We start from the raw sequence: 26,398 nt of genomic DNA, 5'->3' as shown, positions 1-26,398 counted from the left end.
CTTTATAAACCCTATTGTAACACACTCTCATGTAAGTTACAGTATTTTGGCTACAGTATAGGGTTACTATAAACCCTTGAGTCATTTCCACCTTGCATGATTAAAGACTTGGATCCCAGTAAGGTCTTCTTCAGAAAAGACGTCTTTGTAAAGTTATACAATTCTTGACAAAGAACTTAATATTTGCTGTTACACTGAAAACATAGATCTGCTGTCTTCAGTGGTAGGAGATCATTGGTCCCAGTTCCTCCTTTTCCAGAAGGAGTTATCCTACTGATGGACAGTTCATTAAAGCAGTCATTTCTTAAAGGCACAATGCCTAACTTTTCAAAAGTGTCTAATGAGTCTGGGTGCCTCCATTTTTGAGTGTCCAACCTGAGACACCAGGCAGGATCCTGATTTGCAGCAGACAGGCAGGTGCTCCACACTTACTGGAATTCAGGCACGTTTAAAGCATCTCAAGCTGGGCCCTCATATAGTGAGGCACCCAAAATCACTAGGCGCTTGTGAAAATTTGTACATGTCTTAACTGTACATGATCTAAATTGCTACCATACTCCACTGAGTTTGGGAGTTCTGCTGAGCTGGGCACAGTAGCATATTGCAATCACATGGAGCCACAGGAGAGCGAAGTGACCCCATCAAAGTCACTGCATTAGGGATGGACTTTGAGCTGTCATTTGACAATTAAGCAAACTCCCCTCTTTATGTTGTAGCTGCTCAAACTGGAACAGCGTCGCTCCTGATGTGAGAGAGCGATTGACCAAGAGACAGGAAGATGGAGAATTTTGGTGAGAAGCTCTGGGTTTTTGAACAGCAGGGGAGATTGGTTGTTTTCCTTCATTTTTTAACATAAAGTACCGTGGGCCAACAAACAGTGACTCAGATAAATAGGCCTGGGGATAATATGGAAGTGCACAGCTATCTGCGAACCTGAGCAGAGACGTTGTAGCCTATCCCATTGGATGTGGGGTCCAGGATCCGGATCACCAGAAATGTGATGGATCGGTGTAGTGGCCATATAATCAACGTAGGAGTGATTTCAATCACATAATACCAAAGGTCCCCACAATGGCTGGATAAAGCACCTCATCAGCCTGGCCAACAACTGTAGTGTCAGGTCATAGTTAGAGTTATTAGAGGGAGGATTAGGAAAAGCGGCATGTGGGAAAGTCTCCCATTCTAAGCAGAATTAGTGTGTGGTATTGCTCTTCACAGGATGTCATTCAGTGATTTTCTGAGACATTACTCCCGCCTTGAGATCTGCAACCTGACTCCAGACACGCTGGCAAATGAAAAATACAAGAAGTGGAGCCTGACCAAGCTTGATGGGAACTGGAGGTGTGGCTCCACTGCTGGGGGTTGCAGGAATTACCCAAGTAAGACCTCCCACGTGCTACTTCTGCATTCACAGAAAACACACATGGACTTATTCTAGCTAGGATTTCCTTAGGGCGTGGGGAGTTCTATAAAATCCCCTCAGTCGGGGCTCATCCTTCAGTGTAGCCTCTACGAAACTCCCATTTCTTCTTTCCCTGGCAATTTTTTAAAAATCTAGATCGTTGCCTTTGGCTTAATCCACTACTTGTTTAAAACGCTCAAACAGCCCCTGCCAAACACCAGCTGGATTCATCTTTCTCCAGGGATGTGTCTAGACAGAGAGCTATGAACTAGTGATCTAACCATGGGACTGGCCCCTGGGAGCTTGGGGGAGTCTAATCCTGGTTCTCACGTTGACTTCTTTTGCAGCCTTGGGCAAGTCCCTTAGGCCAGCGTTTTCTGGTATCTACCAACTATCGGGTGATCGGGTGCTCATCTTGAGACACCTAGAACCTGATTTTCAGGGGTACTGAGTCCCCGCAACTCCCATTGACTTCACGGGAAAATAGTTTCAATGAGAGCCACAGGGGCTCATCGTCTCTGAAAATCAGACCACTTGCATAGGGGCATAAATCTGGACAGTGCTGCTGTTCTTTATGCACCCCAGTTTGAAAGTTTAGGTCTGTATCTTTAAGGACACGTCCAAGCTACCGTGGCTGCTGAGAAATGTCAGTATGGGCTGGTTTCAGAGAAGGCTCTGAGGGGTTTGTGTCAAACTCTGTTTTCTCAGATACTTTCTGGATGAATCCGCAGTATTTGATTAAGCTGGAGGAAGAAGATGAGGATCCCGATGATCCTGAGAAAGGCTGCACCTTCTTAGTTGGCCTGATTCAGAAGCACCGCAGGAGGCAGCGGAAGATGGGGGAGGATATGCACACCATTGGCTTTGGGATCTACGAGGCAAGTAGCGCAATGCACATACACATGCAAATTCCTTGAGGGGAAGAAACTAGAAAAAGTTCCCAGAACTTCAAAAATGGGGAGGGGTCATCAGTGAATGGTTCCTCTGCTTCCCTGCCGTCTAACGCTTCAGGAACAAGACACAAAGTCAGATGCAGCAATGCCCGTCCAGCACCTGGTACGTCTAGCCCCTCTGAGTGCCAGCTGCTGAACACCTCTGGTGTACAGGGGCAGGGTAGGGGATTAAACAATGAAAAGTCAGAAATGCATTCTGGGTTCCACTCACCTCAGCCTTTTTCAGTTGATCAAATCATGGGGAGTGGTGACAGAATGGGAGTGATTCTGGCAGGGGATGGGACACTAGTTGGGGATCAGAGCTAGTGTGAAAAAGATCGGCCCAGGATCAGAGCCAGTGAAAGCATGTGTAAGACTAGCTGGGATAAAGGACTACAGAAAGGGGCTGGCATTGGTGTGTGCATCTAAACCAGCTCCACCTCTATTTCCTAATAAACACACCCAGGCTCACTGGTACTTCCTTTAAACATAGTGCCATCTAGGGCCTAATTCCCCAAGTTCTAGTCCCAGTTGTGCCACAAACTTGCTGTATGAGCTTGGGCAAGTTACTGAACGGTATTCTGCTGCCATTTCCAAGGCTGGAAAATAGATGTCACACCATCTGCTCCACCTGGGCATTGTGAGACTTAAAGCAAGTTCAGGTTCTCTGAAGAAAGTTGCTAGACAAGCGCAAGATTCATTAGTTATGGTAATGCCAGTAAATGAACAGCCTGGTCCCTTTTGTGCATTTTTTTGTGGGACAACAAGCAGCCCATTCTACAGAAGAGTTGCATGCAAATCCCAAAGGAAAAACCCTGAACTGGGTGCTGCTTGAAACCTCCTGCTGTTTGGAATTGTTAAATCCTTGGCAGTTTCATGCCAAGGCAAGTGAGCCAGAAACCAGCAGCATTCCAGATTCCTTTCAGTACGAGAGTGGACAAAGGGATGGAATGACCTAGGTTTGATGTGCAAACTAAACGTGTCCAATGGAGAGCTTCAACAGAAACCACAGTTTCTCATCTTTGATTTAGTGGGTCAGTTTGCAGAGACTACAGTGCCCACCATGATGTAAGAGGTTTTCCATTCAGATCATGACAGAGCATTGCATGATGGGATCTGTAGTCTCCAAAGGCCATATTGCTGTTTTGAAGAAGGAGATGGCTACTAATGGCTCCATTTTATACAGATTAGGTGTAGCCCTCAGGGTTCTGACAAGTTGCCACATGGCCTTTAATTGGATAAAGCTTGGGTGCCCTGTTTTAATACAAGACAGAGACTATACCTCAGCTACCAGTATTGAGTATAGTCATATCTATCACAGTGTATTTCACTAGATATGTGTCAGAGAGGTGCAGAGTGAAGTATCAGCAGAAAAATGTCATGACCTTGGATAATAGTAATAATTATCTAACCTTTCTGCTTGTTTCCTTTCAATGAACAAATGAATAACTTGTGTCCCTTTCTGCTTTTTCTGCAGCTGCCCTCGCAGGTATGTAATGTGCATTTTCTCTTTCCTCCATTCTCGGGTTAATGTTCATAGACGGGGCTTAATGGCATGGATAAAGAGAGAGCACTCCACTGGACAGACAATATTGACCTTGCTAAGTCTATAAGTAGATCTTCCAGGCCGGAAGCTATTTGTTTTTGTTGTATTGCTGCTCTGCACATGGGTAGGATTCTTTGCTGCACAAACCCAGCAAACCCCCCTTGGGTAGCCTATTTTCTCAGGCTGGCACAGGGTCCAAATTTGGCACAAAATGAATATTCCAAATAACGATTTTCTGTTGTCCCTTTTGGTCCCTATTGTCAATTGCATCTAGTTAATACAAGCCTGGGCTTTTGTATACTATGACAGTGTTTGAGGGCAATTGCAATAAGATTGATTCCCTGGACACTAACAGCTCCTAAAATTATGCTCTGTTGTCCTAAACCAGTAGACACTGACTTGTATCAAGTATAATATTAACATACACACACTGCATTAGCAGAGAGAGAGACCCTTAGACATCCCTGGCTTTCCAGGGTGGGGGGGATGTGAAAATAGCACCCAGCACACGTCTTTAAAATCCTAAATATTTTGCCAAATTCCTCCCAAACTGTGTAACATATCTAGAATTTGACAGCCCAGGGTAAAGGTTTTATTGACCCTCATTTGGAATGACCTGCGTAACATGCACTATCCCTCAAACTCACAAGTAAGGTGACCATCGCAAACTCATGCCAATGAAACCTATATACCAAGCCAATATTTATTCTCTCTCATAATTCTCTTGCATTGATCTTTACCCAAGGAGGATAACATGTTACTGTTCTGTTTTCACCTTCTCTCTGAACTGAAATAACTCGTTATTTGTTTGAATAAGTTTTCTGGCCAGACAAACGTTCATCTGAGCAAAAACTTCTTCCTGACGAACAGAGCCAGAGAAAAATCAAACACCTTCATCAACCTCCGAGAGGTACTAAACCGATTCAAATTGCCTCCAGGAGAATATGTCATTGTGCCATCCACTTTTGAACCCAACAAGAATGGGGATTTCTGCCTCCGAGTCTTCTCTGAAAAGAATGCAGATTCACAGTACGTAGCTAATGCACCCTCTCTCTCCTCCTTATGGTAATCCAGAAATATTATCCTGATAAATCTGATGTCTCTGAGGGACTGGATGGCTCTGAGAATTGCTAATGGGATCCCCTTAGCTCATTGCTTTAAATGTAGAATGATCAAAAATTGCTACTATGGCCCATGTAAAAGGAGTTCATGGTTTTGTTCCATTTCCCCGTGGACAGGTATCTGCATTAAAGGAAAACCCCACAACCATTGGCATCCTTGTTGAGAGCCTCATCTGAGAGGCCAGTGATCAAAGGCACCATGGTGTCTGAATTACCCTCTGATCTCTAGTGGTGGTCTCTTCTGGTTAAGGACTGTTTGTCCTATATGCAGGGAAGTTTCCTGTTATTGTTAATCACATTTATTGCAGTAGTGTCCAGGGTCCAACCAAGATCAGTCCCACTATGCTAGGCAGTATAAAAACCACAAAGTAGTAGACAGCTTTGCCCCCCCAAATAGACAAATGAGACAATGTGTAGAGGAAAGGGATGTAGCAAACCAGCAGAGTGATCAATGTGACTGCGGCCAATGTCATGTTAGTTTCACAGCTTGCAAAGGCAGGTTAGTTAGGAGGGGATTAGCTCAGTGGAAAGACAGAGAAAGGGAGTGTGGTGAGGGGGACAGAGCTGGTGAGAAGAGGAAGGGAGATGAGTCAAAGGTGCAAGGGGCAGATGTAGAGTGACGCTGAGGTGAAGTTTGCATTGATTCCCCCTCTTATACTGGATGAAGGACTTCAGTTTCCAGGGCTGTCAGTGCAGCATCTTTAAACTCACTCAGAATCAAACATTGTCTTACTGAAACCAACAGGGCCCAGCTAATGCAAGACAAGCTCTGTCTTTCACTCATACTGCGTACTTAATAATCCAGGGTGAGCATCTAGGCCAGAGGTAGGCAAACTACGGCCCGGGGGCCGCATCTGGCCCTCCAGATGTTCTAATGCGGCCCTCGAGCTCCCATCGGGGAGTGGGGTCCGGGGCTTGCCCTGTTCCGCGTGGCTCCTGGAAGCAGCGGCATGTCCCCACTTTGGCTCCTAGGTGTAGGGAGCAGCCAGGGGGCTCTGCATGCTGCCCCCACCCTAAGCGCTGCCCCCGCAGCTCCCGTTGGCCAGGAAACATGACCAATGGGAGCTGCAGGGGCGGCATGCAGAGCTGCCGTCCACACCTCACCGCGTAGGAGCCAGAGAGTGGAACATGCCACTGCTTCTGGGAGCTCCTTGAGGTAAGCACTGCCTGGAGCCTGCACCCCTGACTCCCTCTCGCACCCCAACCCCCTGCCCCAGCCCTGATTCCCCTCCCACCCTCTGAACCCCTTGGTCCCAGCCCAGAGTACCCGCCTGCACTCCGAACCCCTCATCCCCAGTACCATACCCCCAGCCGGAGCCCTCCCCCTCTCCCAAATTTTGTGAGCATTCATGGCCCGCCATACGATTTCCATACCCAGATGTGGTCCTCAGGCCAAAAATTTTGCCCACCCCTGATCTAGGACCACAGAGCATCAGCCTGAATTCCAATTTCCTCTTTAATATGGGATTGAATCCAACCCATCATCAACTTCTTCATTGCTTCTGAGCACCAGTGAGGAGAGTTCTAATTAAACGCTGCAGAAGGTGAGGGGCAGATTTCATATCAATCCTGGCAGCGTAGGTGCTGATTATTGAGCAGGAACCAATTGAGTCTTAAGTGTTAAAGAAAGCACTCAAGAATAGCAGGCTGGGCTCTCTGACTCACGGAAATGTTAAATCTCACAATGAGGATGTACATTTCCTATTGCCTCTAAAGCCCAATTGCAAGACTAGTGCCCACAAACAGACACAATTAGACATAAGAGGTGAGCTCACACCTTTGAAATCTTGCTGGGAAAAGGCCCAGGGAACTAGCCCAGCTGAACGTCTTCCTTGATTAAAAATATGAAACTTCAAACACGACTGATTCGAAACGGCACCATTTGGGAAGTATGTGGAATAATCATGATTCTAAAGAGAAGAGAAGAATTTCAAAACTGTCACCATGTGAGGAAGGGATGGCTCAGGGGACTGGAAACGTGTTAGGAAGCTTTTCATCTCTAGGCTTTTCAAACCCTGTATACAAACACAAAAGGCCACTTACTCTAGGCCTGCACGTTACACGGCCCCCTGTGAAAGCTGGGTCTCCTGCCACATTGTTTATTTTCAGCCTTCAAGTAGCTATTCAGTTTTAGTTCTACCCTCAACCATAACTCACCAACACTCCTTCCCCAGGTGATAGATCCACACAAGTAGCGGCAGATGAGCTGAATAGCTCCTCCTTTGGTTTGCTGCATCTTGTGTACTAACAGAATGGGATGGTCTAATCTCAATGGAGGAGTAGGAGCCAGGGACTCCTGGGTTCTAATTCCAGCTCTGACTCAGATTACTTCTGAAGCCTTGGATAAATTACTGAAACTCTCTGTGCCTATTTCCTTCTCTCTGAAATAGAGAAGTTAATAGATATGGGTTTGATGCAGGCATTAGTGGGTGAAAAAAAAAATCTATGTAGGAGCTCAGACTAGATGAGCATCCTGGTTCATTCTGGCCTTAAAATGAATCTTCTGTGAATCTGTAATACTGCCTCATAGGAGCGTTGCATGGTTTGTAAAAGTAAAGTGCTTTGAGGGTGAAATGAACTAAAAATTATGCTGTCATAACTGGAATAATGTTAATGGCACTGGTTTGCTTGAAAGTCAGTTTCTGTGGGCAGTCATCCACAAAAATCAATATTTGGGCCTCTGCCTCAAACATTGATTATTATTAACTTGATTTTCAATTAATATTTAAATGGATTTTTCTAGAATTTTCTAAAGCTATATTATAGGAGTTAAAAGAACTAGTATTGAAGTAAAACTTCTGCTTAAGCTGCTTTATTTTTTATTAGTTTGTTTTAACATCAATCCTTTTATCTTTCTAGGATTGTAGATGATGCAATTGAGGCCAATATTGAAGAGGTAAATCTTCTCCCCTCCCTCCCCCTTAATATTGCTAATTGAAGCGATCCTATCACAGACAGAAAGGTGATAGTTAAGGATACGATTCGGTCACGGAAGTCATGGATTCCGTGACTTGCTGGGACCTCCGGGACTTCTTCTGGGGCAGGGATGGAGCAGCAGTGCCTGGGGTTAGGTCAGCGCCCTTGGGGCAGGAGCAGCAGCCGGGCGAGAGAAGCTGCCAGCCATCAGCCCTGGTGCTGCTGCAGCAGGAGCAGCAGCCCCCAGGCCCACCAGAGCAGCAGCCAGGGTTGGATTAGCCCCTGCAAGCCCCTGGCAGCACTGTTTGTCCTCTGCCACCCTCCCCCGGCTGGGTATTTTTAGTAAAAGTCAGGGACAGGTCGTGGGCTTCTGCGAAATTTTGTTTATTGCCTGCAATTCGTCCCTGACTTTTACTAAAAATGCCTTTGACAGAATCTTAGCCTTATTGATAGATCATGCCTTTTTTCCATTTATCTGACTCCCCTCTTTCTCGAGCAGCACAAAACATTCACAGTATTGTAGTCTTTTTCTATTAGTCCATAATCCGTCAAGAACTTCTATTTCATCCTGAACCCAGATTCTTGGATGTACACACATAGCTCCCAGTGAAGTCAATGAAAACATCTGAAGCAGCTTTGAAAACAGATTTCAGCCCTTACCTGCAGCAACAAAACTCAGCCTGTTCAGATACCAGATCAGACATTGTTCATTGAAATGATTCAAGCCTCGGCAAACAGGCTTCAGTTTTCAAATGTAGACATTAAATCCACATTTGAGTAGAGGGACCCAATCCAGCAATACATAGTCATGTGAATAGTCCCACTGACATTATGAGATGGCTTGTGTAAGGGATGCAGGATAATATGTATAGTTTTGTAAGCAAGAGCATGTCCTAGTAGTTAAAGCAGCAGATTACTTAATTAGCATGTATGTAAATCTTTGCAGGAGTGGGATCTGAATGTTTTACATATGTTTTTTTAAACAGACACTCTGGGGTTCAGTTTAGTCCAATATCTGGTTTTGTTTAAAAAAAAAAAAAAAAAGACAGACAGACTCAATGGTAAAAGTTAGATTTTAAAAATTCTTTCCTTTGCAATAATCTGCAGTGTTGCTTGTACCATAGCTAAGGAAATGCATTCGTTTAAATGTGATTGCTAATGAAACAGCATCTCCGACACAATGTCCCTTCTTATAACAGGTTGATTTTTACCATTTGAACCCTTTTCTAGAATGACATCAGTGAAGATGACATTGAACCCAGTTTCAAAAAACTTTTTGCGCAGTTGGCTGGAGCGGTGGGTATTTCTCTTACATATTCTTATCCATTATTATCAGTGTACATGGTTCTCCACAAATCTTCTGCGTCTTCTACCCCAAGGAGCAGTTTAACTCAGATGTGCTGGCCAGATTTGCAAAACATACATACACAATTGTGCATGCCAAAATGTCCACAGTTGTGTGCCTAATTGCCACAGGCAATTGGTCTGTGTAATGGGGTTTACTCACCACTCCGGTGCCTCCTTGTGGCTGAAACGGAAATTAGCTCTGGTAGCCAGTGCACCCTCCTCTGGTGGTTCCTCACTGCCATCACTTTTGTTCCCAGACCCACACCACTCCCAGGACTGAGGCGTCCTCTTCATAAACACTGCCCTCTGGCTGTGCCACCCTCTGTGTTTCCCCCTTCTGGGGGACAATATCACAGTCCCTGAATCCAGCCACTTCCTCAGTGGCAAGTGGGGGTGGGGGGAACTCAGGCCCACTCACTACTCTGGGTCCCAGCCCAGGGACCCTGTGGATGGCTGCCACTTGCTGCATCTCCTCAGTTCATTTCCTTGGGCCACTGTCCTACAGCCTCCAGCACCTTCTTCCCCTTACCTCAGCACTTCAGCCTGCCAGTCTTAGCAGCTAGCCAGCTCTCTCTAGCTTCCCGGGTCCCTGCTGGCAGCACTGCTCTGTCCAGGGTGCTGGCACCCCTTCCTCCTGCCAAGAGTCTGAGCTTCCCTCATCAAGCTCCAGGTAGATACTGCCACTGCTCTGCAGCTCCTCTTATATAGGCCTGCCCAGCCCTGATTGGCTGCTTTCTCCACAGCCTCCCTAGGGCTCCATTAACCCCTTACAGGCCAGTGTGGGGTGGATGTCCCATCACAGTCTCATATAGCCCCCAGCTAAAGAACTTACCTCTTTGGGTCAAGCTCTTTAGATTCATGCCTTTAGCTCTGGAAGTTCCTGGTTCAGCTCATCCAGCAATCACAGCAATTAAGCATGCAAAACATGCACATGCACTTTTATGCACCCTGCTGAGCACATGCCCTTCTGAAAATCTGGCTTATGGAGTAACCAAGTATGACAAGGTACAGGGGCAATATCTGGTCCCCAGAGAAAAAGGCTTAGCTGAGCGTTCCCCTTGCATGGGTGCTCAGAGGAAAGAGCTTCCTGGCTATACACCCAGGGCTCCTGTGAGTGGAGCAAACCCCAGGCAGGGAGAGTTACTATTACTCTTTTTATGTGACATTATCTTGTTTTAGACTTACTCTGGTTAAGCCCTCTGCTGATTGCACCTGCGGTTGTTTCTGCTGAGTCAGGCCCCTAGCTCAGTGGTTTTCTACCTGGGGTACGCATACCCCTGAGGGTGCACAGAGGTCTTCCAGGCAGTACATCAACTTATCTAGAGATTTGCCTAGTTTTGCAACAGGCTATATAAAAAGCACTAGCGAAGTCAGTACAGACCAAAATTTCATATGGACAATGGCTTGCTTATATTGCTCTATATACTATACACTAAAATGTAAGTACATTTATATTCCAATTGATTTATTTTATAATTGTATGGTCAAAATGAGACAGTAAGCCATTTTTCAGTACTAGTGTGCTGTGACACTTTTGTATTTTTGATGACTGATTTTGTAATCAAGGAGTTTTTAAGTGAGGTGAAACATAGGGGTCCACAAGATGAATCAGACTCCTGAAAGAGGTACAGTGCTTTGAAAAGGTTGAGAGCCACTGCCTTAGAGAAGCAATGGAATCCAGACCTGGCCAGTGAGATCAGCATAGGAAGGTTTCACAGAAGGACTTCAAATCCTTCCATAAAACCCACTCCAAGACAGAGTGTGCTTGGAGCACGAGAGGTGATGGGAAATTTCAGGGGTAAAAGCTAGACCTGGCAAACTCATCAGAAGGAGTCCTGAGCATGCCCGGTAACTGCTGTTAGCATATGAGGTGATAGCCAGATTTAAACTGTCTGCATTTTCTAAGCATTGCAGAGCTTTTGATTTCATTTGTGCAAATTTTATTCAGTCTGGGTAAATGCAATAGATCTTCTAGCTAACCCTCTCACGCCCTTCCCTGTTACATAGATTCCACATCTGGCTTGGCTTACTATGACTATTTTGTTACAACTGTTTTGTTACATTTCCACAGGATGCAGAGATCTCTGCTTTTGAATTATGTAATATCCTGAGAAAAATCATGGCTAAACGTAAGTGTTTTCCTCTCCTCTGAGAATACATTGTCTGTGATGGCCAGTAGTAGGTTAGAAACAGAGCACCCACAACTTCCAGAGAAGTCAAATGTGCAGACATCGATCCCAGTCCTGTGCTTCACAGAGATCTCAAACTAGCTGTGCCCCTAATTCCTGCACTCCAGAGCTGCAGGAGAAACTCTTGGCAGTCTGAGCTCAGGACTGCTCAACACCACACCGGCATGAATGAGGAACACTCCTTGTGTGTGTATAGGTGTTACTGGGTCTGGCTAGTCAGATAGAAGCTGGTTAGCTCAAGGGATTGGTAATGGACAAGAGTGTCACTATCCTCTAGTGGTTTGAATCCAACCTAGATTGATATTGATGTGAAATAATCAGATTATGTGATCACATTACTCAAACCAATGAGCAGACATGCTGCTGGATTCTGAATAAGATGCAAGCAACACCAAGAAGCACTGCAGAAGCCTTACTATGAGTGAATTACAATGATCAGGGCTGGTGTCAGGTGTCAAAGGCATAAACTGCTCTTGCAAGTTCCTTGTGAAATAATTATGGTCACGGCCTGCACAATTGAAAAAAAAATCCACCTTTCCCTGTACCTGAATCAGTCACAAACTGGCACGTGGTGCCAACTGGATTCCGTTGATTACAACAGAGGTGGACTGTGAAGACCATGTTGCTGTCCTTAAAGGGCACTGGTTCAAATGAGAAGAAGTTGTTGGCCATCAGATTTACTTAAAGAAAAGTGAATCTGTTGCTTTCAAGATGAACCAGCATCTGAGAGAACTTTGTTTGGGGAAAGGTAAGAGTAGGGGACTAATGTGAAACACTGAATGAATGGGAATGTTAGGACGCGTACAGCTCCTCTTTCTGGTTTAGAAGGGGGAGTAACTTACACAGACAGCTGCCTATTTTAAGCCTCCAAGGTTAGTGACAGCACAGGCAACTGGCTAGGGCTTCTCTCAGTGATAATGGAGGGGTGTTTCTAATCTTGTTTTTCTTGCACAAAGGGACTCAGGACTTGTTACTGGTTTAGTCTCCCCTTGGACACTGATAAGTTCACAGAGATAAAAGCCCCACTGATTTTTACAGACATCAGCCAAATAGACAGGGAGGTCCATGCTGTGCTTTATCCCCCTAGATGCACCAGCGTGGTATAGATTGTCTTTCCTGTATAACTGAGCTCAGTCTCCTTCCCCTTTCCTTCAGTCCCCACAGGAGCACTTATGTTTACTGACAGGACCAGAGACACTTGATCTCTGCAGCTCACATACAAACCATTTATGCGTGGAGGTTCTGCTTCGAAAATTTCCCAGCAGCTTTTACGCTTAGGACTCATGGTCAATTGCCTCAAAGTGCTGAGGATGCTGATCATGGGCACTTTGCCCATCCCCTTCATTCCAGTCACGTGACCCGCCACTGTGCAAAATGAGAACTTTCCTGCAACCCTTTGCAGAGGGTCCTCATCCCGGTAGACAGACCCTCACAGACCCTGTCCTGCTTGTAGACAGCCTGCTGTTTAGCATGAAGCCACTCTGTATTCCATGCCAGTAAGTCTTGTCCCCCTACATCCCAGCATCTACTGTAGGCACATGCTGTGTCCTTTGTTGAGGGAGAGCAGGATCCAGCAGCCGAGAAAGCAGGTTTCACTAAGAGGGCCTGCAAGGGGAGACGAGGTTTCCATCAAGCAGGTAGGAGATGATAGGATTCTCTGGAGGCAGGAGTCCTGCCCCAGGCTCTCCTCCCAGCACCCTCAGACTCTCCCTACACGTTTCACACCAGTCACATAAAAATTAACCAGTCCCCTGGCAATGTCCAGCTGAGAACTATCCAGTTTCCTAAGGATTAAAATTACATTTGTTAGGAGCTGGAAGCAGTTCCTAGACTAGTGGGTAGCACCACCTACATCTTACTATAGGGAGTGGTTGTGAGCGTATGTATGATTTTTCCCTCTAGGCGCTGCTCCACAGAAAAAATAAGGGTCTTGCTAACAGGAGCTAAAGGAATTTCACTTTCGTCCGATCAGGAGAGCCTTGTATTTTTGGAGCTGAAGGCCCAGGGTTCTGTTAATGGCTGCGTGCATACGTGTGCATGCAGGTGGTAGTAATGTTACCTCCCTCCAATGGACCTACCAAAAAGCATAGAACAACGCTAGCCTGGAATCAAACTAGAGACGGCTCATTGCCCCATCCAAGCCCAAAGGAAAGGTTCAGGTACAGACACTGAATTACTGGCTATTGAACAGCGGAAGTAGTAGAAAAGGCACTATAGCCCTGAGCTTTCTAGGCGTGAGTTGTTGGTCTACACAACATTAAAAACACCCAGACACAGTTGGGTTCCGAAGCACTCTTCACTATCTCTGTAGACAAACCTACAAAGTCTAGCTCCATATCTGCACAGCTGTACTTGTTAGGGGCTGATGGCTTCTGCAGTTGAAGACAGGGAGGCCCACTAGGAGGTTTCCCAAACTATTTAAAGGGTTACTATCCAATTCCCATACACTTCCACATATAACTAACCTGCCTTCTGTCCTCTTTCCTTTCAGGCCAAGATATTAAATCAGATGGCTTCAGTATTGAGACGTGTAAAATCATGGTTGATCTGTTAGATGTATCCTTTGATTGTATTAGCTAGACTGTGTTCCTCTATCAATGCTGAAATGGATCCAGTGGGGGAGTGGGGATGTCCCTATCAATCCATCCCTTCCTACCCACAACCCCTGCAGGAGGGAAGGCCAGATCTGCTTGTGACAGCCACTCTTTAAAGACTCTCTTGCATAGAGACTATACATATTAATAGTACTGCCAGTTAATGCTGAATCTACGGTATGTCTAGCAGTGGGAGCCTGTATTTTTAGAGCAAAAGGTCCTGTCTGAATTCCAGCCTTGATGCTACATGTGTGGTCTGGCTGGCAACAGCCTAGGAAAAGATTGATCCCAACATGGAATCGGTATCATGGGCTCATTTAGAGGACTGAAATCTGTATATTAGAAGTGATATCAGTACATTCAATCCATGTCAGATTTGGCCAGAACATAGTAAAATCACAAAGATTTCACGGTTAAAAATAAGGGAAACCAGCTAGAAGCACAGTCCCAGAACTTCTTTCCAGACAACACATAGTTTTTCTGAGCCCAATGCTCTAGGAAGAAATCTACCATGATAGCCATGCTCAGTTTCACTGGCAGGAGAGGGGAAGGGGTTTGTTTGATCTTTTAAACCATCGCAGGTTTGAGAATAACGTGGTTAGAAAAAGAAAATTACCGAACAAAATGAAGCTCTCCTGCAATTTGTTGTAAAATGTGGCAGAGCCCAGGATTCCACTGTTGTAGTTACAGTAAGAGACAGACAGTGATGTTGGGATTCTTTTGTTAGGGGTTTTCTGAAGACCTACAAATTCTGTCAACAGCAGCTCTTGATTTTGGTTATGTCTCTGTTTCAAATCCAGACATGGTATGACTCAGATTCCCATCAATAGGTGAACCACCACTGGGGAACAGAATGGCATCCTCTCGGTACACATACTGAATAGTTAAAGATTACCTGTGGAAGGCACTGAAAAGGCTTGGGGAAATATTCAGAGATTCAGATTTAATTCATCCAAACAGATGATTTAGAAACTTAAAACACAACTGAAGAAAGAGAGGAAGAGTCCCTAGATCCTGCAGGATGAGCCAGAGTAAGCCATGCATCACAAGATGATTTGCATCCTTCTCTAAATTTGACATCAGAAAAACAGTGTTGAGATTATATTAAAGCAAACCTAATGTAGAGGAGGGAAAACATTTCTTTCCTGCCATCCAAAGAGGTTGCCTTAACTCTTCCTGCAGTCGGATGGAAGCGGTAAACTGGGACTGAAGGAGTTCTACATACTCTGGACAAAGATACAGAAATATCAAGTAAGATATGATTTCTGTAGAAGGGAACATGCAGTATACTACTTGTGTCAATGTAGTCTGGTCTGTTCAATGGCTGTTGGAGCACTGTGGGTGTAAATCTATATGTATATTGTGAGTACAGTATATCTATCTATATGGGCAATTCTGAGCACATATTGTTAAACGGAAAGATTGAGTTCTTCAGTAAAAACCTGCTCCCCGGCCCAGTTCTGTGAGGCACTGAACTTCCTCCACTCCCACTAAGTGAGTGGGAGCTGGGGACACTCAGTGCCTGACAAGAGGGACACAGCATCTTGCAGGATGGGGCTCAGTGGGACTAGCATGGCCTTGAGCATCACAAGGCCATGGCACACACAGACCACAAATGCAGAACGTAAAGGCAGGACGGTTTCAGTCCTATCCTTTCCTCACTGGGAATTCCTGCTCTTACTTGCACATCAGCTTCACCAGCCACTCAAATTTTAAAAAGTTATTTTTATAAAAATAATAGGCCTCCAGAATGGCCACGGAAAGCAACAGTAGATAAAAGAAACAAAGTATTAGACTTCTGTTATCAGATAACTCCACATTTTACAGCTGGGGACCACACTGATGGCAACCCCAAACACAGGGAGCTGGGACCCTCCGGCTGGTTCACTCTCTGTGACCAGTTTAAAACAGGGGGGCGGAGCCTCAGCTGGTTTAAGACAATTTACACAAGCTAAGGATCTGCCCCCTGGGATTTTAAGTTTTAAAGCCCTAGAGACAAGTCAGCTGCTCTTTAGAATTCTAGGGTGAAGAGCAGAAGGTGGAGCCACCTCAGCTCCTGTGACTGCTCCTCACGTTAGCTCCACGTCCCTCCCACCTCCTTAGCCTTTTCACTTACAGGTCTGATAGCTTTGACACAGGACCAAGTGCTAGACAGTGCCTGCTTTGTCAGTGGCTCTGCAGTCCCACATTGTACTTACCCTGCGATCACTGCACTTTCAGGTGACTTCCTTGAGTCTCCTCCCTACTGGATGCTGCACTGAAAGGATTAGCTATGGCTCCATCTTGGCCAGGTCTACACGACAGCCCTATAGCGGTATCACTATGTCACTCAGGGGTATGAAAAATCCACACCCTGAGTGATGTAGTTATACTGACCTTAGCCCCCCACGTAGACAGTGCTAGGTCGATGGGAGAGCTTCTCCTGATGACATAGCTACTGCCCCCTGGGGAGATGGAGTATCTGCGCCGATGGGAGAAGCTCTCCCGTAGCAGCGTCTTCACTAAAGCACCTTCCCCAGTGCAGTTGGTGAAGTTCTGTATGTGAAGACAAGCCCTAGGAGCAGTTGTATGACTGACACTAATTAAATCAATCCAAAATCCATGTTAGGTTCCATTTCTCAGGAAAGCAGAGACTCTGCTTTCCACAGGCATTTATCCGACTTCTGGCTGAAGTCAAAATAACCAGCTCTTAATTATTGATGATCTCCAACACTGGATTTTGTGTTCTACAGAAAATCTATAGGGAAATAGATGTCGATCGCTCTGGTACCATGAACTCCTATGAGATGCGGAGAGCATTAGAAGAAGCAGGTACTTCCATTCCTCTATAGCTGTATTACCCAACATTTATCTGCCTGTATGCAGTATAGGGTTATGCCACTTCAAGTCCCTTATCTAGACCAATAATCAAAGTCAATAGGTGCTGGTGTAAATACAGTGTAACCATTTCAGTGATCTTTATCAGTGACACTGGCTTATTGTGTACACTCATCTTTCTCTCTGGTGGTTGGCCATGATATCTGGCTATACTCAGCAATTGAGGCACATTAAAAGTGGCCCAGATGAGTGGCTTCCTGTTTGGGGCTACTCACTTAGGACCTGGCACAGTAGGATGATGAGAAGGCCCTTAACAACCAGGATCCACAGGCTGACTTCCTTCAGTGATAGAGTTGGCCAGGTTGCCCATGAAGAGGAGGCAATCAATGCAAGCACCTCCTCTGATGAATCACCATTAAATAATAATACTAAGCTCTTCTATAGCACTTTTCATCAGTAGATCTCAAAATGCTTTAGTACAGATGTCAATATCATTATCCCCATTTTACAGAGGGGGAAACAGAGGCATAGAAAGGGAAAGTGACTTGCCCAAGGTCACCCGGCAGGTCAGTGGCAGAGCTGGGAATAGAGGACAGGTCTCCTGAGACCCAGTCCAGTGTGCTGTACACTGGATTCTTATGTCCATTGCACAATGCCTACAAGGGGAATAAAATACACAAGCCCAGAATGAACTGGCTCCCAGACAAAGCTCCTCATAAAAGCATAACATCCACTGAAGATCTCCATACCACAGCTGGGTGCTGGAAACCAGCATCAGCACAGCAAAATTACACTGTAAACCAGCTTCAATAGAGTGAAAGTACATATTCAGCTATGGATGGGCTAGTCTCAAGAGTCAGAGTTTGAATGCTTATCTAAACTGCTGGAGAGGTTCACAAGGCTGCAAAGCCATGGGTTCTACCAACAACCCCTAATCATCCCCACCTGCTGTTGTGTTTGTGTGGGTAAGATCAGATATCACTGTTTGGCTTCCTTGGTGGAAAGACTGCTTTCCCTTTGGGGGTCTTGGGACCAGTAGGCAGCAGTTCTGTGCCCCTCAAATTCTGAATGGTCTTTGGGTAAGACACAGCCCACACTTACTACAGTACAGAGCTGCTCCTTACCATCAACCATTTTTCTCTGACTGGTCCACAGAAGACAGCCACTCCCTCTAAGACAGTGAATCAAATTAAGTTCTGCTAGTCCTCCTGAGTACATGGAGTCGGCTCAGCCAATCAGCACTAATACCAAACAACTTAGAAATGCCCACAGAAAAACAAAGGAACCCATCATAACCAACCAGCTCGATAGTTAAAAAAGCAATTTGAAAACTAGACACACAGATGTCACCAAGTAGCCAATATAGATATGAAAATTTTCCAACATTGCTCCCAGTTTGCAAAGACTTTGTGATCTTAAAACAACTTTTTTTTTTTATACAAAAACATACACATTGCTCCTGCTATTTCACCAACACCTGATTGCATTATTAGGTGGCCAAATGTTTTCACCTTTTATTTTGCCCTGTAGGGTTCAAGCTGACTTGCCAGCTGCACCAAGTCATTGTGGCTCGTTTCGCAGATGAGCAGCTTATCATTGACTTTGATAATTTTGTCAGGTGCTTGATTCGGCTGGAAACTTTGTTCAGTAAGTATGTTCTTAATAAATCTTCACATTGTGAGCAGCCCCTCGCCTTGCTGCATTGTATGAGGTCCAGGCTTATTCTAACACAAGGCTCCTGGCTTTGCACCAGAATAAATTTGAGACAAGCCGAGATTCCAATCCTACATTCTGATCTGCGCAGAAAGACAGTTGTACTTTCCCCAGGGGTGCAAGGATCTGTCTGCATAGATCAGACTGCAGGATTGGGCTTAAAACATTTTGTTACAGGCTTTAGTTACACCCCACGACCAAAAACTAGATTCATAAGGGGGATTTAGGCATTAAACTGTTTAACATCTAGCTGTCCTGCTGCCTAGTGGAATTCACAACCCTAAGTGAGTTGTCCAGGCTTCCCATACAATGCAGGGGGAGAATTAGGTGCCTAAAAACGGGATTTACAGAAGCCAGCATGCTGAGTGGGATCTGTCAGTCTCACCTGTTGAAATTGTTCCACTTGTTTGAAATACTTTTAGTCATTCGGCCAGAGAGCATGAGAATGACTCTTTAGTCAGTGGTTGCAGCTGGTAGGGGGAAGACCAGGGTTTGAATACCAGCCATGAACCAGCCAGAGTGAAAATTTTATCCCTGGTCTCCACCTCTTGGATGAATGCTTTAACCACTGAGCTTTTGGATGCGGGGAGGCACCACCTCCACTGTATTTTGTGCGGGACTCAATCCAGTAGGAGTGCTCTTAGGTGCCAGTGGGAGGATGCCTACTGAATCAGGCCCTGCAGGCGAGACAGGCGTGAGAATACCTAGCTTGTGAATTCTTGTGGGACTTAAGCCTGAGTGAGGCATCCAGCTGCTCAGTGGTGTCAGGATTTACCTGGTTTTGCACAGGCTCACCAGCAGCAATTTAGGCGCCATAGGAACTTACCACTTAGACAGCATGGGACTTTAGGAGCCTCCAGGGTTAAGCGGCAGCTGAGTTCTGGTTTTCTGAATGCCAGTGGTGGTTAAACGTTGGCGTTATGTGGCCTAAAGTGGCAGCTGGGCACCTACATCCCCCTTGTGAATGGCACCTCCAGTGCTAACGTGACAAAAATAGAAAGCACTTCAGTTTGCAACAGCTTTAAAAGAATACTTATTTTCACAGACAACTCTCCTTACCAGTGTTCTAACCGTATAATGGACCATTAAAATAATTTTTCAAACAATTTAACATTACAGTCTTTATGTTGCTTGTTTATTTTTTTCATTTCACTCAGCTTGAACTAAGCAGCCGCTAGTTTTCATGCACTAGGACAAAGCTGCACTGTTTTTGCTGTAAATAGTGGACTATTTAAAAAAAAAAAAAGGAAGCAGCTTTCATGAGATTTCTCTCGGTTTGGTTTTCTAAAAGGTTGTTTTCAAACCCTAAATTTGTCCCTTTGTCTCAGATTTAAACATTCATAGTCGAGACATAGTCGAGATTCAGCTTCCGGTTCCCACGGCTTTCTTCATACACACATCTTATTTCTCTCTTCTCTGTGACAGAAATATTTAAGAAACTGGATGTTGAGAAAAGTGGAACAGTGGAGATGAACCTTATCACTGTAAGTTAATAAGCCTGCTTGGGATCAACAGCACAGATCTGTGGCTTGCTGAGATGGTTTAGGAGAAAAATGCTCGTTCGGTTCTAAAAGCTGTTTCCCCTGGTAGTACAGGATCTATACATTTGGGATGACAGGTTTCAGAGTAACAGCCGTGTTAGTCTGTATTCGCAAAAGAAAAGGAGGACTTGTGGCACCTTAGAGACGAACCAATTTATTTGAGCATGAGCTTTCGTGAGCGACAGCTCACTTCATCGGATGGTTGATGCACTCTCTAGTGTGCCAGTTTCACACCGAGTTGGGAATCTAAGCACAAGAAAGATTTTGGTATCTTCTGTGTCGAGAGTTCTTTGTGCATGTGATTAAAGAAGGTAAATCTCTCTCTAATCCATTCATATCACTCTCTACTTGCTCACATTGGCCTCTTCCAGTCAGGGATGCTGGAACAATTTGTACAGTGCAGAGAGCCATTGAACCAAACTGTAAACCCTGTATATAGTGGAAACCACTTCAAGCCAGGGCATGAGGCAACACCCCCAGTTCCAGCACCTATCCTTAGTTAATAACCTTCTATTTCACTGGGATGAATTTCAATTGCAGCCTGCCTAGTTTACTCCTGGGGCAACTCTGTGCCAAAAATATTCAACAAACAATTAAAAATTATGTGCACAATATTTTACAAATCTGCAAAATTCTGCATATTTTATTTGTCAAAATAACAATATAGTCACACCAGTTTCAATTATTTTTGGTCATTTATTTCAAAATACCTGTGGGCAAGTATGTCTGTAACAATACAGACAACAAAAAAGATTAAGAATATGTTTTTTGACAAATAGATTCCTTACTAGGTATATTAATACAGAACTCTGAATACTAATGCATTTGAACTACAATACAGAACCTTATTTCCCTCAGCCCTCAGAAGCAGTGCAAAGGCTTGGGGGAGTCAGGGGTAACGGAGGAGCTGAGGGAGAGGGAAGTAAATTGCTGGGAAGGAACCTGGCTATGAACTTGGAGGGTTGTTGGGTATGGGTGGGAAAAGTATGGAACAGGTTTTTTTTTTTTCTTTTTTTTGGGGGGGGAGGGATTGTTATGGAGCTTCCCCCATGCAGACTCTGGCTGACCTCCTAGCCTCTCCCAGTCAGGCACATCTTCCCATCCCATGTGTTCCTGCACCCCCTGTCCTTAGTGTCCTTCCATCCCACTCAGATACCCATTCCCCCCATGCCCATGTGGCTCTGTACTCCTGTACCCCCTCCCTCTGTCTCTATGTAGCTCTGCACCCCCTCCCAATCACCATGTGGCCCTGCGCCTCCACTCCCATTCAGCCTCTGCCCCAGTTTGTCCTCCCACCACTAGCCCTTATGAGCCCATCTGACAACCCCCTGCCCCCATCAGCCCCAGTCTCCTGGCCTGGCCGGTGCTGCAAAGAAGGCAGGCTTTTTCTCTTCCCTAGATGGCTGGGAGCTGCTGCTTTGTTCTAGCGCCACAACACCTTCTGGTGGGCAAAAGGCAGAACTGCAGCAACGTTTCAGCAAAAACTTTTTTCTGCACAAAAAAATTAAAAATATGCACAGATAATTAATTATGCATGTGTGCAGTAGTGCAGAATTCCCCAGGAGTACTAGTTCTCCTATTTCCTAGTTTTCCCATCAATAGTAGGTCATTGTGCATTCCATCTTCCCAAAGTCCTCTCATGCCTCCACCCCTATAATTGTATCCTCTACCACTTCTATTCTCCTTCAAAGGGGATTCAGCTAATGTAAACTAAGGCCACTTTACTTCTGAATGAGAGTGCACACATGGGTTTAATGTACTTCACAGCTTTAGTTAATTCATCTTAATGTCCCTGCAGAGACAAGTCCTCAGTGTATGAGATAAGCTCGTGTTGCTCCAAGTAATTTGAATGCTACTTGGAGTAAGGTTGTTATCTTCTGGTGACAAAATCAGGTTACATTACTATAAGAGAATAGCTGAAGTTGGTTAATTTTAAAAGGTGTTTACAATTCAGACCTTAAAATGTGACAGGAACATTTCAGGCAGTTCACTGCACAAGGATGCAACTGATAACATTTGTTCTACATTTCATATGCATTTGTAACCTAAACAAAAAGTCTACAAATGTAAGGTGTTCAGGAAACATCCCACAATGTCTTCCAAAGCAGTGGTTCTCAAAGCCGGTCCGCTGCTTGTTCAGGGAAAGCCCCTGGCAGTCCGGGCCAGTTTGTTTACCTACCGTGTCTGCAGGTTCGGCCAATTGCAGCTCCCACTAACCGTGGTGCGCCGCTCCAGGCCAATGAGAGCTATGAGAAGGGCGGCCAGCACGTCCCTTGGCCTGGGCAGCTTTTTGCAGCCCCTGTTGTCCTGGAGCGGCAAACCGCGGTCAGTGGGAGCCGCGATTGGCCTAACCTGTGGACACGGCAGGTAAACAAACAGGCCCGGCCTGCCAGGGGCTTTCCCTGAACAAGCAGTGTACCGACTTCGAGAACCACCATTCTAAAAGAATAGATTTTCCTTCTTTGCACTAAATATGTTCTTGTCCAGACTGCATCATCTCAAGAACTTGTTGATATACATCTTGCTAAACTTGAATTGTGCTTTATGTTTTACGGTAGATGAGGACAGCCCTTAATTCATGTTTTTCCTTCTCTCCACTAGTGGTTGTGTTTTACTAGCATTTGAAGCAATAACTGACCTCAGCTGAAGACATCTCATGGAATCAAGATAATGCAAAAATGTTCATACAACTTGCAATAACCGGACCCCACTGTATCCCAACATCAACCTGTTCCTTACATTTTTTAATGGAGATGTTTAAACTAGTGTGTAGGAGGGGATAGGTAGAATATTTTGAAGTACCTGAAAAACCAAAACTCCAACAATACAAAAGCTTGCAGTCTCATTATATATACACAGACTGGATATTTTTAACTACCTTTATAAGTTCAGGGTGAAAGCTCTACTTTTGTATATAATTCTTCAGTTCTATTTTTGACAATTTTGCTTAATTGATCTGTTTTACATTTAATCAGGAAGATATTTAAAGTGCAGTTAAATGTGACTTCTGAGGAACAGCAGTTTTCACTGTAAATTAGAAGGAAGTGAAGTTTGTAGTTTGTTGGCATTTTTAAGCTGCCTGGGAATGAATAGTGGCTATCTTATTTAAAAAAAAAAAAAAAAAAAAAGAAAGAGGTAAGTGGGAGGTCTGAATAGAGAAAGCAGTAGGGGCCCATTGCCCTTCAGTTTTTTACCTATTAGAAGAACTATTCCTTTTAAAATTAGAGCAATATTCCCTTTTAAATATGGCCAATATTGCCTTTTAAATAAGCAACACACTGAATAAACTTCCTATTGCAATCTTGCTACCCCTTAAATGCATTGGTAATCCTGTTTCATACATGAAAACCATAGCATTCTTTGGGTTAACCGTATTTTGAAGGATTGGATTAAGTAGTTTATGGCAGTTTGACCAGCAGGAAACCATACATGTAAGAGAGGACAAGATCTTATTAGTCTGATATTTGATCCCCATGCAAGAGGATTGCTACCAGTAAGATCTGTGTCATCAACCAAAGACTTCAAGGGGGAACAAATGCTGCCATGTATGGTAGGGAATATCACTGGTTATGAATTATAAAAATAATAAAACCCCTTAAACCTTACAAAATGAATGTAATGTAATGAATGTAACATTATTTGAATAAGTAGCTGGGAGAAGTGAAGGCAACAATAGAAATAAAGACAATTCAGGCCTGGTCCAGCTGGAAGGTGTTTCTTTATAATGGGGATCAGTTGGGTGCATAAAGCCCTGACTGTCAACAGAATAATTTTTTGGGGGGACAGCTGGGGACACAATCTTAGGTTCACTGCAACATGTTTCTATATGCTGTGTATTTGTTGCATAATCACAGATTACATGTTCTTTTAAGTCTGCTGTAGAAAGCAATGCTGATAATTGAGATACAGGAAAGGCATCTATAAAGTACTACACTGCATACCGAAGGCATGAAATTACCAAGTATCCAATACATGTACATGGCCCCCTATTAAAAGCATAAGCATGAGATTATGAACATTAACAGACTTCAATTTCATGACCAAGTTGCATTTACTATCATCTAAACTTCTGAGGAATTGTGTGGTGGTAGAGCTTTTGCTTGTGCACGGTAAAAGTCTTTGCTCCACTGCTGAGCATGGCCTTCCTACTGCAAGGCCCCATGTGTTGGTAGGTCTTTTCAGCTGGGCAATGGCACTCCTATTTATCCAGCAAGGGTCTGACAGCAGCAACCCAGGCCCAGATGGGCAGCAGGTTTGATATTCTTGCCTACCAAGGATTCCAGCAGGGCCTCTGTTACTTGCATCTTTTGTTCAGCATGCAGCCATGCATCAGCTCACTGGTGTGAACAATTAAGCTCATTGCTCAAACTAGGTAAATGGTTACTATACATCATTGCTAAACTACGTTGGTCCTAGAGGTTACAAGCACTTTTGCCCACTGCCAATCCCCTGAGCTATCCAGTTCCACATGTTCATGTCAGTCTGACAACCCTTTTCACCAGATCTAATGAGAGATCACACATTCACAAAGCCATATACAGTACAATTCCCAAATCCTGAGCTGGAGTAGAAAGATCACACTGCAGAGTGTGGGTCAGAGAACTTTTTCAGTTTGTATTTGTAGATTGTAGTGATTGTCCAGGAAATTCATGGACTCAGACTCCTTTCCTACAAGGAAAGGTTATTGAACTTCAAGTTTTATTGACATGTCTTTAACAAAGCTATGAATAGTACAGTAATATCACCTATAAGATTATCCTAGTGGAAAAGGCTAGTTAGAAGTAATTCTTCTGCTATAAAACTTTCCATTTAAAAAATATATCTGTATAGAGTAATTAAATTTACTTAAGAAGATCTAGCAGTCACTTATAACCTTCATGTTATTCCTAGAACTAACAACAGATATGGCTGCATAGCAGGTTAGATGAAAGTTATAAGTCAAAGAATGTTTTCCACACTGATACTGTAATAGTTGATTACTGGCATATTCCAGGATGTTATAATGTATTGTGTTTATGTATCTGCATAGCAGGTTGAGATTTCTCAGTGACATGCTAATGCAGATGTCATGGATAGAGTTGGACATGAAATGCCAAAGAATTAAATCTTCAGAGGAGACACCATTTTAATCATATCACAATTAACAAAAAATAAACACACATATTATAATAAAGTTTGTAAGTTTTAAAGGCTACAGAAAGTTTCTACGCTTAATTTTCAGTTACAAAAAAAGACAATAAATACAGGGGTTTTTTTTTGTACAAACAGATTCTAAAACTACATTACCTCTGATATAGCACAAAGTATTTTGAATACATGGAATTTCTAAGATGCTACAGCATTTTATAGTTATTGCTCAATGGACTGGTCAAAAGTTCTTCACTGTTAGACGCACTGTTTTATCTTCAAAACTTTAACTCAGCTACTTTAACAAATACTCTGCTTACAGAAATGTGCTTTTGGGTACTTTGTGGGTAGCTCAGATGACTAATTTCCTCCACTAGGAACAAAGCCAAAAACAGATTTGGAGAAAGCCAGTTGTGTGGAACATGAACTCCCTCACTGAGTAATTGAAAAGTTGATTGCATATGATGCTCGAAATTTAAAAAAAAAAAAAAAAAAAGTGAATTCTGTTCCTGTATGTATGTGTCATTTGGAAAAGCAGAGTGGGCACTAGCTGAACATTAGGCTTGCTTAGGCCAGATGTAGCACAGCGTCATTTGCTTGTAAGCAGCATTTCAGCTTATGGAATGCCCTCCTCCATTTGTGAATCCATTGATCCTTCATTTGTTTTCAAGCACATTCTTCATTGCTTTCAAGTTACACTGTTATTAACATAAGTCTCATGAAATTGGAACTAACACAAAATGAATGATTTCTTTTATAGAAGTGATAAATCACCCATGATCAGAACTTCATGACTCAGGAGTCTGTGCAATTTCATGCCAAGCTTCTTTGCCTTGGTTTAATTCTTGGGTACAGCTGTGGGGGAGAAAAAGGAAGAAAAAAGATTTAAAAAGTGTTAAAAAAAAAAGAGTATAATGGGGCAGCAATTCTTAAATTTAAGAAAAGTAAATGTAGACAAGAATTTCTATCATGAATACCACGAGCCACTGGTGTCTAATTATATACACATCATCTTCGGTGACAAAGGAGTACTTACATAAAATTCCCACAGAGGCAACTTTAAAAAAAAAAAAAAAAAAAGAAAGCAGCAATTGCAAAGATTTTTTTTTTTAAAACTTTCTCCAGGCAAGCATAAAAATATCATAGGGATGTA

At 43.9% G+C, this 26,398-nt stretch overlaps 2 protein-coding genes across 4 annotated transcripts in view; one reads left to right on the top strand and one right to left on the bottom strand.

Annotated features, from left to right (window-relative positions):
* Nucleotides 1-24,140, top strand: part of CAPN2 (calpain 2) — a 55,835-nt gene extending 31,695 nt beyond the window's left edge. Inside the window, exons 8-20 of the mRNA XM_084624171.1 lie at nt 717-791; nt 1,219-1,379; nt 2,111-2,292; nt 4,698-4,909; nt 7,861-7,897; nt 9,148-9,213; nt 11,336-11,393; nt 13,945-14,009; nt 15,230-15,298; nt 16,780-16,858; nt 18,395-18,511; nt 20,003-20,061; nt 22,720-24,140. Of these exons, the coding sequence (XP_084480297.1) occupies nt 717-791; nt 1,219-1,379; nt 2,111-2,292; nt 4,698-4,909; nt 7,861-7,897; nt 9,148-9,213; nt 11,336-11,393; nt 13,945-14,009; nt 15,230-15,298; nt 16,780-16,858; nt 18,395-18,511; nt 20,003-20,061; nt 22,720-22,743 (1,204 nt within the window). The 3' untranslated portion in view covers nt 22,744-24,140. The remainder of the gene's footprint in view (nt 1-716; nt 792-1,218; nt 1,380-2,110; nt 2,293-4,697; nt 4,910-7,860; nt 7,898-9,147; nt 9,214-11,335; nt 11,394-13,944; nt 14,010-15,229; nt 15,299-16,779; nt 16,859-18,394; nt 18,512-20,002; nt 20,062-22,719) is intronic.
* The window catches only part of TP53BP2 (tumor protein p53 binding protein 2), an 84,274-nt gene continuing 81,692 nt past the window's right edge, over nt 23,817-26,398 (bottom strand). For all 3 annotated transcript variants that reach the window (XM_084624168.1, XM_084624169.1, XM_084624170.1), the window contains one exon: nt 23,817-26,100. In XM_084624168.1, the coding sequence (XP_084480294.1) occupies nt 26,059-26,100 (42 nt within the window). In that variant the 3' untranslated portion in view covers nt 23,817-26,058. The remainder of the gene's footprint in view (nt 26,101-26,398) is intronic.

This window comes from Lepidochelys olivacea (assembly GCF_965140295.1).
Source record: "Lepidochelys olivacea isolate rLepOli2 genome assembly, chromosome: 3".
Classification (NCBI taxonomy): Eukaryota; Metazoa; Chordata; order Testudines; family Cheloniidae; genus Lepidochelys; species Lepidochelys olivacea.
The sequence above is the reverse complement of the archived record's forward strand: the minus strand, read 5'-3'. Positions and strand labels throughout refer to the sequence as shown.